Source organism: Rana temporaria, chromosome 4, assembly GCF_905171775.1.
Source record: "Rana temporaria chromosome 4, aRanTem1.1, whole genome shotgun sequence".
NCBI classification, from domain to species: Eukaryota; Metazoa; Chordata; class Amphibia; order Anura; family Ranidae; genus Rana; species Rana temporaria.
This window is the reverse complement of record NC_053492.1, coordinates 180982829-181001363: the sequence shown is the minus strand read 5'-3', so window position 1 is coordinate 181001363 and position 18535 is coordinate 180982829. Positions and strand designations below refer to the sequence as shown.

Sequence of the window (18535 nt, the reverse complement as noted above, 5' to 3'; positions counted from 1 at the left end):
TCTTAAAGAATTAACATGAGGTTACATGCATGTACAAAACTGACAAACTCTCATCGGTATTTTATATAAATTCTATATTCTCAAGTAATAGTTTTAGGTTGCATTATAGGTCATTTAGGATAGTTAGGAATAGCAATAAATTCAGTTCTTGAAAGCAACTAGAATTTCTCCTGGACCTGATCAGATGACTGTCAAGTACAAATTCGCTGGGCCAGACATGACTCTTTATCTATCTATCTATCTATCTATCTATCTATCTATCTATCTATCTATCTATCTATCTATCTATCTATCTATCTATCTATCTATCTATCTATCTATCTATCTATCTATCTATCTTAATTTATCCAATTTCTACAATATAAACGGGTAATTTTTGGGATGGGCCTCTAGCTAATTTAGGACAGTTTCGAATAGCCAATACAACTGAAATTTCTACTGAATCTGATTAAGATGCTTGTCAATCACAAATTTGCTGGGCCAGTCTAAATATGGCTCTTCTAAAAAATATCTATCTATCTATCTATCTATCTATCTATCTATCTATCTATCTATCTATCCATCCTAGTTTATCTAATTTCTACGACCTAATGAGGCACATTTTAGGTTAGCCTAGATAGTTTTAGATAGGCAAGACATTAAAGTTATTCACAACTGAAATTTCTCCTGAACCTGATGCAATTATTGCCAAGTACATATTCTCTGGGCCAGCCTAAATATTCTATAAAAATCTATCTATCTATCTATCTATCTATCTATCTATCTATCTATCTATCTATCTATCTATCTATCTATCTATCTATCTATATCTAATTTCTACTAGCTAATAATAAAGATAAGCATCAAATCAAAGCTATTTATTTCTAGAGCCTATGTGCCTCAACCATCCATCTCCTCTCTTTTTATTATTTCATATCTAGAATTCTAGATCTCCAGAGAGCTCCAACTGTAAGAACATGTCAATTGCAGGATAACGCCGTGCAAGAACAAGCGGTATAAATAATTAATTGAACCGATGCCCTCTGACCCTTTGAAAGTCCAGTAGGGACGCGTTTGTAGTAATAATGCCTCACAGTGAGCCCTTGTCAAATATTCATTTAGCAGTTAATGTGAGCTGCCTTCCCCAGAGACTGTATGTATTACCAGTTTAGTCTGCCTTGGCAAGGATGCCTGCTAATCTACTCCCCTATACGACAAAATATTTTACCACTCCGCTTCAAAAATTCACATGGGAAACTTTAATCTCATCAATGGATTCATCTAAACATTATGTAAGGTTAGTGAGACATTACTCTCAACCCAACTAGGGCTGCCAGCCCCAACGACCATGCTGGAGGAAAAGCCAAGCATCTTGGAGACATTGGAAGGGGGGGCATAAACTAAACTAAAACGTTTCATCCCAGGGGCACAGAGCATTTTAGGGGGGTTTAACACATCCACAGCTTAAAACAAACAATATATATATATATATATATATATATATATATATATATATATATATATAGATAGATAGATAGATAGATAGATAGATAAATCTACATATATATAGACCTGTATATGGATCTATATCAATCTATCTATCTATCTATATATATATATATATAGATAGATCTATATATAGATAGATCTCTCTCTCTCTCTCTCTCTCTCTCTCTCTCTCTCTCTCTCTCTCTCTCTCTCTCTCTCTCTCTATATATATATATATATATATATATATATATATATATATATATATATACATACATGTCATTTATGTTCTGTAAGTGATAAATAGTGCACAGGGAAATTTATGTAAAATAAAGACTAATATGCCTGTCCATGTGTAAAGAAAAAAAAAATATATAGATAGATATATAAATGCAGTTTCAAAAATTATACATGCAGCTTGTAATATATATATATATATATATATATATATATATATATATAAATATATATATATATATATATATATATATATATATATATATACACACATATAACTCTGTTTCAAAAATATATACATACAGATTTTATATATATATATATATATATATATATATATATATATATATATATATATATATATATATATATATATATATATATATATATTAGATGTATGTGTAATAGCATTAAATATATGTATTCATCTATATATATTACACATCTATTAATCTTTATTTTACTATTTAAATTTCCCTGTGCACTGTTTATCACTTGATATAAGTGTAACGGTAGTAATAATACTAACAATAAAACAGTCCTATTTATCATTCTACACCAAACTGACCTTTTTTGCTTTGCCAAACATGCATTACCAAAAGGGCTAGTGTTTTTTGCATGCCATAAATCATTTGTCCATAGAGCTTACGATCTATATAGGTAATCTATGAACACATTTTATATAAAGACAGGCCTGACAAAGAGACAGTTCCACCCTATAACGGCTTGCCAACTAGGGTGCTAAACCCTCTCAGAATGCCCTCCTTCCAATACAAGCCCAAGTTGTCAAATTACCGCACATTTCCATTCAAACGATGCTAAGCCCATAATGCACAAAAATCAGTCATTACTCTGAATTTTGCTGGCCTACTAAACCTTATTTGCTTAAGATTCATTTAAATGTAGGTTAGATGAATTAAAGGGCAAAAAGACCACAAACTCTATTTAACACTTCTAAGCCTATTCAGGACGAACATATAAAAAGAGTGATCTAATAGAAAAAAAAAAAAAGTCTTGTGACTTTGACAACAGATTTCCTTTAAATATTGATTATTTGTTATCTCTATCCGCCTACAGTGACAAAACCATAACAAGTGACCAGAAGCGCTATCTCCTAATCAATACTCCATAAATTAATTCACTTATCTAGAGTGTCAGTGAACAGGCAGCCCTGGTGGCTTGAACAAGGTTGCATTGACAAAGCATGGATAAGCCATATAATAATAAACAGATTATAAAAAAAACAAAACAAAAAAAAACACAAAAACAAAAAAAGAAAATCATCACGAATTTAGCTTTTAAAAGTAAAACTCTACCTCGTGGCTGATGCTTCTTTCCTGTATAAGGGCCCAGGCCAGGCTTCTCTGTTATCAGCTGGAGATATTATCCAGTTTTTTTGTGCTTTTTTGTTTTTGTTTTTTTGGACCCCGCTGGCAATTTAGAGATAGGATTAAAACAGCTGTAATAGTCGCAATTTGTTTTCAATACAGAGAACTTTTTGTTCTGCCTTGAAAATACAAAGTAGAAGCTTGAAGCTTGACGGGTGCATTACAACTGATCCACTTTATCACCAAATGTCAAAGCAACATTTACCTTGTATGCAGATAGACGTTCCATTAATGCCTTCTTCTTGTCATCTGATCATTGTTACCACATTAAGATTACTCTGCTATTAAAATGCATTTGATTAGAAAACATGACATCATCCACGTGAAACTATCTGCAATGCCCCCCCCCCCCCCCCATTCCATAGAAACAGTAGACCTATCTAGGTATATGTCTACTGTCATAACAATTAAATAACATTAAACTAGCCCCCCTATTCGTTTAATGTGCTAGCCATCTCATAGAAAATAATAACAAAATAAATCAAACACTCCAGGTGATGTCAGATTCCATATTTCCAAAAAAATTTATTTATCTCAAACTGTGCAGAATGGAGTAAAAACTTAAGCGGGAAATGTACCTGTTATAAGAGTGGTATTAGTTCATATATATATACATGGACTTTCGGCAACAACCGAGCCGAGTCTTTTTTTTTAAAATACATCTACTGAAAATGAAAGGAAAAAAAAATTAAAATATCAGCACAATAAATTTACAGAAATTTTACAAACCATAAGAAAATATTTCAAACACAGTAGTTTCATTTTGTTTTTTTTTATCTGAACAGGATGAAGACTTTGAAAAAAAAAACAAAAAAAAATAAAAAAAACAGCCTAGTATAAATTAACAACTGTTTTGAGTCAATGACTGCTTTTAACAATCAATAATAAAAAATAAAATAATAATAATAGTACACAATTTTGTGTGCTTTTTTATGGATGTGGTTTTGTCCTGTTACTTTTTTTTGCCATGAATGAAAATGTCCAAATCGTAAAAGAAAAAAAAAAAGTGTTCCCAGGGCAGCTTCACCCCCCTTTCCCCTCCCCCCTTTCCCAAAAAGCTGCATTGACCTATGAGTGTAAAAAGATTGGCAAAGTCGCAGCTTGGAAAAACAATAGCACTTGGATCGCCTTTGTTGATCTGATAAATACTGTACAAAAGTTCTTCGCAAATAATAAAACATTTTTTTTTTGTTTGTTTTTGTCATCACTTTTTTTTTTCTTGAGACTAGCTCTAAATATTATTGGTAAATAATTCTGAAAAAAAAAAAGTTCCTACCTAGAACTTTTTTTTTTTAAGTTTCTGTATTTTTTTTCCTTCTCTGATACTTTACAAGTTCTTTTTTTTTGTTTTTGTTTTTTTTTCAACCCCCTCCCCAATTTTTTTTCTCTGTACAAAAATAGTCCAAAAAAAGTCCAAACTCTAATATTTTTTTTGCTGTGCTTATTTTTTGTTTTTCACATGTGTGATAGAGGAAGCGTGCCATTGATGGTTGTGCCCGGTACGGAGGCGCTCTGATAGTGCTGGGACATGTGCAGTCTGCTTTGGGCAGAGTTCTCTGGCACTTCTGCCCCAGGTAGGTACATGCTGATCATGTCCCGGAGGTCCCCCGCTTGACAAGGAGCCCTGGAGTGGGAGGACGAGGTGACCACGGGCGGGCTGGAGCTGGATTCAGACTTGACCACGGAGCCCATGGAAGCCAGGGTCATCCCGGGGCCCCCTTGTTGGGAGTAGGACATGCTGTAGGTAGGTGAACCGTTCATGTAGGACTGAGAACTACTCATGGAGTTGTATTGGAGGGCGCTGACGTCGTAGCGGTGCATGGGTTGCATCTGAGCGGCGTTGTGGGCATTGAGCCCTGGGTGTTGGGGGTAACCGAGCTGCTCTTGCATCATGCCGTAGCCGCCGTTGGTCCAGCCGTTCATGTGGGCATAGCTGTCCATCCTCTGGTTGACCCCGGCTCCTAGGCTGCCCCCGACCCCTGAGCCCAGGGAGTTGCCCCCAGGAGCTAGCAATCCCCCTGGTAGGGTGTACTTATCCTTCTTCATGAGGGTTTTGGTTTTCCTCCTGGGCCGGTATTTATAATCCGGGTGTTCCTTCATGTGGAGGGCTCGGAGCCTCTTGGCCTCATCAATGAAGGGTCTCTTCTCGGCCTCAGAGAGAAGCTTCCATTCAGCCCCTAGCCTCTTACTGATCTCAGAGTTATGCATCTTAGGGTTCTCCTGGGCCATCTTCCTCCTCTGCCCTCTGGACCATACCATGAAGGCGTTCATGGGTCTCTTCACCCGGTCCGGGCTGTTTTTCTGGTTGGCGGCCGACTGGTTGGAGTTGCCCCCGCCGGAAGGTTGCTGGGGGGCGGCGGGTTTCAGCTCGGTCTCCATCATGTTGTACATTGAGGCGGTTGGTGTGTGTGGGGGGGTGCCCCAAAATAACACAACTTCTTCTCTGCTCCCCAAATGATTTCTCTGCTCTTTTCTGTCGCTGCTCTGCTCTGCTCTCCAATGCTGCTTCTCACACAGCCAGCAAACTACTTTTCATCGTGCGCCTTTGACAAGTCCTGCTACTTTTTTGAAACAAGTTAATAGACAACCGTCCATGTGATGGGGGCTGTCAGGGAATAAATGGCTTCGCGGCGGCCAATCAGAACGCCAGGCAGGGGCAGCCCCCTTCGGCTTCAGTTTTTCGTGGGCGTGGCGAAAAGGGGAGGGAGCCGAGCGTCGCCGGCAACCTATAGCAGCCGAGCTTCTCCACGCCCCCTCCTCCCATCAAACAGGAGCAACAGGTCACACACGCCTAGGAGAGGAGGAAGTGGGGGGACGGGGCTCTCCTGACTGCACTGCTGAAACTACCACGGAGGATTAACCCCTTCTCACACACCTGTCTGCGAACACTTTCATTTCTTCGCCCTATTCACAAAGATCGCGGGTGGGGGGGGCGAGTCTGGGTGTGCAGGTGTCTGTACATCCCTCCCCCCCCCACCTCCTCCTAATGGCAATCTCCTTCTATACAAACTCCCCATAGCAACCGAATACTTCGGAATCCTGACACCGCAGCACGTTACAAATAACAAATAGAAGCCGAAAATGCAAGTTTATAAAAAAGACAAATGTCCCCCCAGAAAACAATACAAGAACTTGCACACCGAATTCCCCCAACTCAGACAGATCCACCTTACAATCATTGCAGGACTCTTTCATGCCCCCCCCCCCCCAGAAAACAAAAACAAGCAGACTTTAGTGTCTAGTATCATCACTTTATACCCAAAATTACACTCTGCCCCCCCAACTCAGACAGATCCACCTTACAGTCATTGCAGGAGTCTCCCCCCCTCCAGAAAACAAAAAACAAGCAGACAGAATTACACTCTGCCTCCCCAACTCAGACAGATCCACCTTCCAATCATTGCAGGAGTCTTTCATGCCCCCCCCAGAAAACAAAAAACAAGCAGACTTCAGTGTCTAGTATCATAAATTTATACCCAAAATTACACTCTGCCCCCCCCCCCAACTCAGACAGATCCACCTTCTAGTCTTTCAGTGTCTAGTATCATCACTTTATTCCTAAAATTACAATCCCCCCCCCCCCCTAACCCAGACAGATCTATGGGGCTCCCCCTCCACCTTCCAATCCCCGCAGGAGTATTGGAGTATTTCATGTCACCCCCCAAAACAAAACAAAAACAAGACTTCAGTGTCTAGTATCATCACTTTATACCCAAAATTACACTCTGCCCCCCCCCCAATTTAGACAGATCTACGGGGCTCCTCCTCCACCCTCCAATCCCCGCAGGAGTATTTCTTGCCCCCCCCCCCAGAAAAAAAAGCAGACTTCAGTGTCTAGTAATATCACTTTATACCCAAAATTACACTCTGCCCCCCCTCCCCCAACTCAGACAGATCCATGGGGCTCCCCTCCACCTTCCAATCATTGCAGGAGTCTTATGTGTCCCCCCAAAAAACAAAAAGTAAGCAGACTTCAGTGTCTAGTATCATCATTTTTTACCCAAAATTACACTTTGTCTCCCCCCAATTTTTTCATGCCCCACAAAAACAATTAAAGAACTTCTGAAATTACACTCTGTCTTCCCCCAATTTTTCCATGCCCCCCCAAAACAATTAAAGAACTTCTGAAATTACAGTCTGCCCCCCCAATTTTTTCATGCCCTCCAAAAACAATTGAAGAACTTCTGAAATTACACTCTGTCTCCCCCCAATTTTTCCATGCCCCCCCAAAAACAATAGAAGATCTTCTGAAATTGCGCTCTGCCTCCCCAACTTAGACAGATCTTTGGGACTCCCCCTCCACCTTCCAATCCCCAATCCCCGCAGGAGTATTTCTTGTCCCCCCCCCCCAGAAAACAAAAAACAAGCAGACTTCAGTGTCTAGTATTGTCACTTTATACCCAAAATTACACAAACAATAGAAGATCTTCTGAAATTGTTCTCTGCCTCCCCAACTCATAGAGATCCATGGGGCTTCCTCTCCACCTTCCAATCCTTGCAGGAGTCTTTTGTGTCCCCCCAAAAAAAACAAAAAACAAGCAGACTTCAGTGTCTAGTAGCATCACTTTATACCCAAAATTACACTCTGCCTCCCCCCAATTTTTTCATGTTCCCCCCAAAAACAATTGAAGAACTTCTGAAATTACACTCGGCCTCCCCCCATTTTTTTCATGCCCCCCCCAAAACTATTGAAGAACTTCTGAAATTACACTCTGCCTCCCCCAATTTTTTTCATGCCCCCCAAAAATAATTGAAGAACTTCTGAAATTACAATCTGCCTCCCCCAATTTTTTTCATGCCCCCCAAAAACAATTCAAGATCTTCTGAAATGACACTCTGCCTCCCCCAAATTTTTTCATGCCCCCCAAAAAACAATTGAAGAACTTCTGAAATTACGCTCTGCCTCCCCCAAATTTTTTCATGCCCCCCAAAAAACAATTGAAGAACTTCTGAAATTACGCTCTGCCTCCCCCACATTTTTTCATGCCCCCCCAAAAACAATTGAAGAACTTCTGAAATTGCACTCTGCCAACTCTGACAGACAGATCCTTGGGGCCCCCATCCACTTTCCAATAATTGCAGGAGTCTTTCATGCCCCTTCAGTGTCTAGTATCATCACTTTCTATGATTTTTTTTTCAGCAATCCTTCTTGATGTAAAAGAAGTAAAGTATTATGGGGGTTGTTTTACTAAAACTGGAGAGTGCAAAATCTGGTGTAGCTCTGCATACAATCCAATCAGGCGCTAAAGCCATGTACACATGCTCGGTTTTCACAGCGGTAAAAAGTCTGCCGTGAAATCCGAGGGGAAAACCGAGAACCTGGCAGGAAAACGGCCATGGAGCTTTGGCCGGGAATCCGGGCCATGTGTATGCTCCATGGGCACTGCCTTGCAGTGTTTCCCACAGAGTATTAATAAATATGTCGGAAAAGAAAGCCGCCGGGAATCCCGATGGGAAAATAGAGAGCAAGTTCTCTATTTTCCCATTGGGATTCCCGTCTGATTTCCTGACAGGAAAACTGCAATGACGCATACACACGTCCGGTTTTCCCGGCCAAAAGCTCTCCTGGCAGTTTTCCCGACGGGAAATCCGGTCGTGTGTACGAGGCTTAAAGTGGATGTAAACCCCAATGTCACAATGTAGGGTATAAGATTTCCTATCATCTGTGCCCAGTCTTGCCACACAGAGTTAATCCAGCTCTGAGCAATCCTCTTTTATTGTTCAGTGAAAATTAACAGACTTCCAGATAAAACCCTGTCTAAATAAAAAGTCCATTCCTCTCTCCTTGCTTTGAGTGACAGGTTATTTGCATATCTAGCTTGGACATGTTTATCATATGTAATGTTATGTTTATCATAATATGAGGTGGTCCACAGTATAAAAAGTGATAAATCTACCCCTCCCCCACATAACACATCCTGGTAATATCCAATGACCTGTGGATCACCTCATATTATGATAAACATAACATAACATATGATAAACTTGTCAAAGCTAGATATGTAAATAACCTGTCACTCAAAGCAAGGAGAGAGGAATGGACTTTGTATTTATCTTATTTGGGGTTTACATCCACTTTAAGGCTGGCAATACATGTTCAGTTTTCTTGTGTAGTTTTCCATTAGATTTACTATAAACCATATAATATGAGGTCAAAACTAAACAACTTTCAATTGTTTCCAATCAGGCAGGCCCTTACACTACATAGTTTAAGGTAAATCTAAAGGAAAATTGTACAAGAACATTGAACATGTATGGCCAGCCTAAAGCTGGATACACATTATACAACTTTTGTTTGATTTCCTTTAGATTTACATTCAACCATGTAGTGAAAGGGCCTGCTTACAAATTGAAAGTGTTTTGGTTTAAACCTCATATTTTATGTTTTTGGTAAATCTAAAGGAAAAAATCGGAAGAAAATCATATAGTGTGTACCCAGCTTAAAGTGGAAGTCCATGCAAAAACTAAAATCCCTGCATCTATAGCCACCAACATTCTAACACTAACCTAGCCCTGAAAATAAAAAAAACAGTATACGTATCTTTTCTGCCGGTGATCCGACCCAATTTCCAGCAGTGGAAGCTCTGATCCCAGCTGCGGCTTCGCTGTGGAGGCGGGTGTAGAGGACGCTCCCGTCAACGGAAGTCCAATAATAACTCTATGGGCGACGTCACTTCCTTTTCATTTCCCAGCCGTATACTCAGCAGAGCTTCCGCCGCTGGAGATCAGGTCGGATCACCTGCAAAAAAGGCATGTATACTCGTTTTTTTCTTTTCAGGGCTAGAGAGGTTAGTGTTAGAATGTTGGTTGCTATAGATGCAGGGATTTTAGTTTTTGCATGGACTTCCACTTTAAGGCTGGCAATACATGTTCAATGCTCTTGTACAATTTTCCTTTAGATTTACCAAAAACCATAACATATTAGATCAAAACTAAACAGCTTTCAATTGTTTCCAATCAGGCAGGCCCTTGCACTACATAGTTGAAGGTAAATCTAAAGGAAAATTGTACAAGAACATTAAACATGTATGGCCAGCCTAAAGCTGGATACACATTATACAACTTTTGTTTTTTGATTTCCTTTAGATTTACCTTCAACCATGTAGTGTAAGGGCCTGCCTGATTGCTTACAATGTAAAAGTGTTAAGGTTTGACCTCATATTATATGTATTTTGGATCAGCTTCCATTTGGCTTAACTGGACAAAGTAGCTGGCTACACACTTGTATACAATTTTCTTGTACAACGTTCCTTTAGATTTACCCAAACCATAAACTATGAGGTCAAACCTGAACACGTTCAAATTGTATGTAATCAGGCAGGCCCTTGAGATTGGTGTTAGGGTGTTGGTGGCTATAGATGCAGGGATTTTAGTTTGTGCATGTACTTCCACTTTAAGCTGGATACATACAATACAATTTTCTTCAGATTGTTTCCTTTACATTTACCAAAACCATCTAATATGAGGTCAAACCTAAACACTTTCAATTTGTACGTAATCAGGCAGGCCCTTATACTACATAGTTGAAGGTAAATCTAAAGGAAATTGAACAACAGTTGTATAATGTGTATCCAGCTTTAAGCTGGTCATACATGTTCAATCCTCTTTACAATTTTCCTTTAGATTTAACTTAAACTATGTACTACAAGGGCCTGCCTAATTGGAAACGATTGAACGTTGTTTCGTTTTGACTTTATATTATATGGTTTTTGGTAAATCTAAAGGAAAATTGTATAAGAACATAAAACATGTATGGCCAGCCTTGGGGGCCGATTGGCTACCATGCACAGCTGCACCAGATTTTGCACTGTCTGATTTTAATAAATAAAACCCATGGTACCTTATTTATTTTACATCAAGAAGGAAGGGTTGCTGCAAAAATCATAGAAAGTGATGATAATAGTCACAGAAGTCTGGCTGTTTTTCGTTTTCTGGGGGGACATGAAAAAAAACTCCTGCATGGATTGGAAGGTGGAGGGGGAGCCCCATGGATCTGTCTGAGTTGGGGGAAGGCAGAGTGTAATTTCAGAAGTTCTTCTATTGTCACCAGCTAGAGATTTCCAAAGGGGGGGGGGGGGGGCATCAACACTAAAAGAAATGCAGCATGGCCCTTACAAGTAGCTAGTTTTGTTTCTCTTGTTGTAACTACACAGTGCTGGACAAAGACACTTCTAAGATTACTTCCATTCCCTTGTGCAAAGCTGTGTATCTAAAGTACATTCAACAACAAATAAATATTGGACACACTGGGCTCATTGTGTGCAAGGACATAAATTCGTATTATAGGCTATGGCTGAGCATATTTGTTCAGAACAAAGGGAATGTTACATTTGTTACATGCTGATTTTTATATATATATATATATATATATATATATATATATATATATATATATATATATATATATATATAAAAGAGAGAGAGAGAGAGAGAGAGATTGTACGTTTATAGGGGGGGCCACTAAGTATACATATAAAGGGGAAGTGTTCTTTAAGAATCTATGGAGTTCATTTACTAAAGTCAAATAGACTTCACTTTCATGGGAAATGTCACTTTTCAAGGGGATGTGTGCCTACCTTATTGAATGAAAGAAATCTCTGCTGACTTCCAATATCCAACCATGTGCAAGCATAAAAAATTTCTATTTTTTTCCTGCAGTTGATTGGTTCATCTTTGCAAAGTTAATTTTCACCAGATGTACCAAGCTAAGGGAAACTTCCCTTGAAAAGTAAAAAAAAGCTAGTTGCCTTTAGTAAATTAACCCCTATATGTTTATAAGGGGTTGAGCACTAAGTCTATCTATCTAGATACTTGTGGCGACCCTCCTAAAATGTATAATCCTTACAGCCCGCCCCCCCTTCCTCCTCCTCCTCTCTATAGAGAGTGAGAGACTGTAAGCTCATAAAGGGTGACCACTAAATATCTAGATTGATAGATAAATTCTTGATTTATTTGTGATCACCCCTTAATCTCTCTCTCTTTATATATATATATATATATATATATATATATATATATATATACCACATACACTGTATATATACTGTGCAGTGTGCACACACAGACTCTTATATATGTATATATATATATATATATATATATATATATATATATATATATATATATATATATATATATATATATATATATATATATATATATATATATATATAATGTGTATACCAAACACACATATTTCTAGATAACTAAATAAATGTGTGTGTATACAGTGTATATATGTATATATATATATATATATATATATATATATATATATATATATATATACCACACACACTGTATATATACTGTGCACACACGGACACTTTTTTATATATATATATATATATATATATATATATATATATATATATATATATATATATATATATTGTGTATACCAAACACACATATTTCTAGATATCTAAATAAATGTGTGTGTATATATATATATATATATATATACATATATATATATATATATATATATATATATATATATATAAAATGTGTAAACTGTATGTATATATATATATATATATATATATATATATATATATATATATATATATATATATATATATATACACTGTATACACACACATTTATTTAGGTATCTAGAAATATGTGTGTTTGATATAGTATATCTGTGATATTTCAGGGGCTGCCAGGATTAGAGCATCCCCACTTATTCCACTTATAACAGCATAGATTGTTCTAAAGAATTATTTTGGAATAAGTTTGAAGATCACACCAGAGATTTTCTGATCTCCCTCCAATTGATGGTAAAGTGGTTATTCATTGGATTAAAGAAGCAGGTTCATTGGAAAGTCCTTCAGATACTCATGGTGTACGAGCGCCGCCTAATGGCCGACCGCGGCAAGGCACTCCCTGGTGAAGCCGCTTTAGCTTATAGATGAGGTTTTATTATATAATTAATGATCCATCGTATTGGTTCAGATTTCTTTTTATTTAGCACGCTATATTGTGATTTGTTTTGTTTTCTCCGTGTTGCTCCGAGCTAACGCCAAGTTAGCTTTGTGTTTGTGTTTAAGACTATTTCCAGGTATGGAAGACACTGTAGTTTAATTTCTAAAAATATAGACTCATATAAAAAGAAAAGAAAAAGAAAACTAATAAGATATTACGGGAAGCTGTGATTCATGTAGAAGTAGAACATTTATTTATTATGATATAAAATGCAGGAATCTACTGTGATAACTGTATTAATAATGACTTTAAATCAGTAAATAAAATCTTTTTTCCGTTGCAAGTCCAAGATTTCAATTAAGTTCATTATATCGGTTTTTGTTTTGTTTTTTGTTTATTTTTTATTGTTTTATAGTATAGCCATGATCTGCAGGTTTAGCATTGAGATCCGTGTCTATATTCTTGGAATTGTATTTCTCCAAGATGATAAGCACACTGGACTTCTTGGCTTTCATAGACTGTTGTGAAGATGACATATTTGTAATAATAATAAAAATGATAATTCTATGTATGGTGCTATAAGGCAGCAGTCCTCAGAAAGTTTGATTAGTGGCTCTCAGGTAGAATGTTGCTGGAACAAAAGTTTGGGGAAGGTCCAAGAAGAACCGCACAAACGTGTTTTTGTCCTGAGAAGCAAATAGAGGTTTAAGTTGCAGTAATTAGGTGAGAGCCTAGCCAAGCATTGCGCTATTATATTGCTTGTTAAAAACGCTTCTTTTCTGCATCTGCATTTGAGTGTGTTCCCTGCACTCCTAATCTTCTTATGGAAATGAAGAACTGCAGGGGACCAGCGGGGACTGGGAGAATGTCCTTGTTAACAGGAATTTCTCAGCATTGCTAATTAGTGGAGGCTGACGACCACCAGTATTGGGGGGAAAGCTCTGTTTAACCACTCACAAGCCCTTGCAAGGAAGAGCTTGCCTCATTTTATTTTGTAATTAAAATCCTGAAAAGGGCCTATTTGTCTGTTAGGGCTATGAGAGTTTTATCTCCCTCTGAAATAATTAATGCCTTGCTAACTCAATTCTGAACAAAATGTCAACTATCGCAGCCAGAAAAAAAAAGTTTGCATTTCATCCCTTGCAAACCGATGGATTTTTTTTTTCTTTGTAAATGTGCCGAGACAAATCTTTGTTTTTTTTTTCGCAATTTTTTTAGAAAAAAATACACCTGTTACATACACACCTATAGACTCGCATGTAACTCTGGTTATGCTATGGTTCTGGTTTGTGTTGTCATATACATAATATATATTATTTTCTCAGAATATATATATATATATATATATATATATATATATATATATATATATATATATATATATATATATATACAGAGAGAGAGAGAGAGAATATATATATATATATATATATATATATATATATATATATATAAAATCAGAGAAAATAATATATATTATGTATATGACAACACAAATAAATAAATATATATATATATATATATATATATATATATATATATATAGAGAGAGAGAGAGAGAGAGAGAGAGAGAGAGAGAGAGAGAGAGAGAGAGAGAGATTTTATATATAATATATATATATATATATATATATATATATACAAAATCTCTCTCTCTCTCTCTCTCTCTCTCTCTCTCTCTCTCTCTCTATATATATATATATATATATATATATATATATATATATATATATATATATAATATATATATATATATATATATATATATATATATATATATATATATATATATATATAAAATAAAAATATATCTATGTATATCTTTCTCTCTCTCTCTCTGTTAGTTTTTACATTTATATTTATATATTATTTTTTATACATAAGGCCTGGAATTAATGTACACACGAACTCAACCAGAATAAACACCAAAGTAGGTTAGAAAGCTGACACTTCATAAAATGAGTATCTGTTGAATGGTAGCAAGGTATAAAGTGTATATAGATAGGTAGTTTATGTACAATAAAGTCCTTTTAATGGGTTTGTATTGTCCTAAATAACAAAATATATATTTAATATCAATCTTTTTCTGGATGAGAGAGAGAGAGAGAGAGAGAGAGAGAGAGAGAGAGAGAGAGAGAGAGAGACAGAGGAAGAGATAGAGAAAGAAAGAATATAGATATATATATATTCCTTCGCTCTCTATCTCTTCCTCTTTCTTTCTTTCTTTCTCTCTTTCTCCAGAAAATCCAGAAAAATAATAATAATAATAATAATAATAATATATATATGTGTGTGTGTGTGTGTGTGTGTTATGGAGAGAGTGATACATTATATATCTCCATAATACATATATATATATATATATATATATATATATATATATATATATATATATATATATATATATATATATCTATATATCTATATTGGGAGAGTGATACATTATGTATATATAAAAACATATATATTATGGAGACATAAGAGGCCTGAAATGAATGCACACAAACTGAACTGAAATGACTTCCGTACCCCAAGAAAGCACCAAGGCTGACACTTGAAATAATTATTACCTTTGCATAGAGTGTATATAGATAGGGAACCCATGAAAAGTGTCATTGTCATAGGCCATACAACAGTACAGAGCTGCGTTCAGTGCACGAAGAGCATAACCCAAATCCACCTAATGCAGGCGTGAATGTGAAACGTCTATTTATGTCCTAGTAGTAAATGGAGAATGAGATTTTATTTTCAATACTCCAGGACAATTACCCAGTAGCACAAGAGCGTCCTTGAAATATATTATTGATTATCTGAAACTGCTTGTGCCGCTCTTTATTCTTGGCCGATCAGGAAGCGCAGCAATTGTAATTGTGAGAAGTACCATTCTAGGTAGAGGAGAAGAAGACAATAACAGGCGCTTCATCCAGACCACATTTACCCAATCATTGCATTCAAGGACTCTTGAAATAGCAGCGGAATTCAGAGCACCAGGGTTCACATGTATAGTCACCTTATCCCATCCAGAGTCTATACATTGCATTTTATCTACCTAGGTAGACAGGCTTCTACAGGCTCAAAGAATCAATCTTACTGTCACAGCAAGTTTAATGCTAAAACCTGTCAGTATAGCAGTTATTAGCTAACTGTGGCCTCTGTCTCATGGGGGCAATTGATATCACATTCATTATAACATTTATACCATAAAACATATGGACAAGCAGACCTATAAATTGTAGGCCTGTGGCATTTTAACGTGGGCATCCATAGATCTCTCGTTATGTAAAGCAATCAGCTACCAATACAGGTCAGTTGTCAGGCTATAAAATAAAACGATGAATTTCCATGGGGTTGATCTATGGGTTGATCAATTAGTGTTATCGTAATTATTTATTCATTTACTTGAAACTGCGATGAGAAGGAGGTACTCAATTCAAATTCCAGAGATCTGATCCTGTCTGGATTAATAATTATTAGTCATTCCTGGAATCTTATTACATTGGAGCTGATAACAGCTGGACGGTATACATTGATCTGATACAATTACTATGGACTATATCAATTTTTAATACATTGGAAGGTCAAGTCCATGTTAGCAAATGGCACACATTAGGGTGATATTTTACATTTCAAATACAAGTTTATTGATTTGATTTGAATGTGTTCACAGGTGCACCTGCTGATTCATTAATTATACCCTTGGGTTAAATATATATGTATTTCAACGAAATTTATTATCTTTTTCTCCCTTTTTTTGCATACTCAACTATTGCAACAGCTTCCTAAAGCTAAGGGGGATGCTAGCTACAAAAACCTGTGCTGCTGCATTAAAACCTGCAATATATTCCACTATTTACATACCAGATCAACCTGATACTTTCTACAGAGCTAATGATTCAGTTAAAGGAAAACTAAATCATTTCTATCTAACATCAAAGTAACTAATAATGAATAAAAAAAAGCACAAATGATCACATGCCTAGCCCCATGCCTCAAATCTCCTAACACTGCTAGACCTTTGTCTCATTTAGAATTTGGAATATTCCACCTACATATCGTTTCTGTTTCTGTCTGCGATGAAAAAAAAAAAAAAGAAAAAGTTCTAAGATGAAAAATTACACAAGCTAAATCTATGTGCTGTCCTTTGGACTGGCACTGTGCAGCTCCTACTGCGTCCAACAGGGGGGGCTCAAGACAACGTGCTCGAGACAGCCACACATCTGAGACATCCTCAATCACTTGCCCAAGATACATCATACAATCTTAGCGGGGTCTACTACAGCTCTTTAGTCTACACAGATGAAAAAGATAAAAGGCTGAAATATTTTTTTCCTGTCAGTTTTGCCCATCTGCAAAAAAAAAAAAAACACAGAGCTGATATACTTTGAAGCCTGGCGACAAAAATTAACCACCACTTGCAATAATTCACTGATATGCAGCATAGAGACTGCTTTAAATGCAATTTAAACATTATTGTACTTTTTTTTTTTTTTCCAATTTCAGGGGTTCAGCTAAAGCCATGAAAATGCATTTTTTTTTCTTTAATATAAATATGTTAAATAATATGCCACTCAAAATGGTATTATTATTCTTATTATTATTATTATTATTCGTATTATTATTATTCGTATTATTATTATTCGTATTATTATTATTATTATTATTATTATTATTATTATTATTATTATTATTATTATTATTATTATTTTCTGATGACTATTTGCAATGAAAAGGGATGTTCCACATATAACGACAGGGAGAAATCTATATATAATATAACATTTATTAGCATATTATCAGAGACCTTTGCGTTTGGACCAGCATATTCATGTTAAAAAAATATATATGCCCCCCCCCCCCCCCAAAAAAAAAAAATACTCTTCACCTGCATTTAAATGTCGTGTCCTTAATTACAGCAGTTGGGGATGTACGAGTGTGAAATGAAATTAGCAGTCATTACCAGTCCTTTAACTATGTGTCGCTTTTGATCAGCACTAAATTAGCTTTGCAGCCCTAACAAAAGGCTCTATAGCAAGCAGTGGGCTGTAAATAAGGCAGCACGACCTGCCCTCAACACCTTTCCTCTTGTCAATCACATCTGGATCCTTCAACTCAAGATTAACCCTCCTGAATTTTTTATCCCCCCCCCCCCAAAAAAAAAAAAAAATGATACGCAAGCTTAGTTAACAGAAGTCATTAAGGATAAATAATTAAAAAGTATACTTTCCCTAAACACCAAAAGAAATTCAATGGAAAATGCGGCTGGACAATAGAAGAAAAGAACACTGACAATTAAAGCTTATGTAATAATAAAAATAAATAAAATGATAACATAATAAGGGATCAGTACTGGCAGTAAAGGGGCTCACACTGCCATTCTTTTAGCAACCACTAGAGGCGCCAAAGAGCAGTTTTGGATGGTTTGAGCAAGGCTTAGATCCTGGCTGTGACACTAGCCACATACAGCTATCCTTTTACAGGCACATGCCATTGTGTGGCCCTTTAAGCCGGTGTCA

At 36.4% G+C, this 18535-nt stretch overlaps 1 protein-coding gene across 1 annotated transcript; it reads right to left on the bottom strand.

The window, feature by feature from the left end:
- Positions 1-4518: 4518 nt before the first annotated feature.
- On the bottom strand, positions 4519-5713 carry SOX2 (SRY-box transcription factor 2). Its single transcript, XM_040349436.1, has one exon. The coding sequence runs from the start codon at positions 5481-5483 to the stop codon at positions 4548-4550; it is 936 nt and encodes a 311-aa protein (XP_040205370.1). The 5' UTR covers positions 5484-5713; the 3' UTR covers positions 4519-4547.
- Between the last annotated feature and the right edge of the window lie 12822 nt (positions 5714-18535).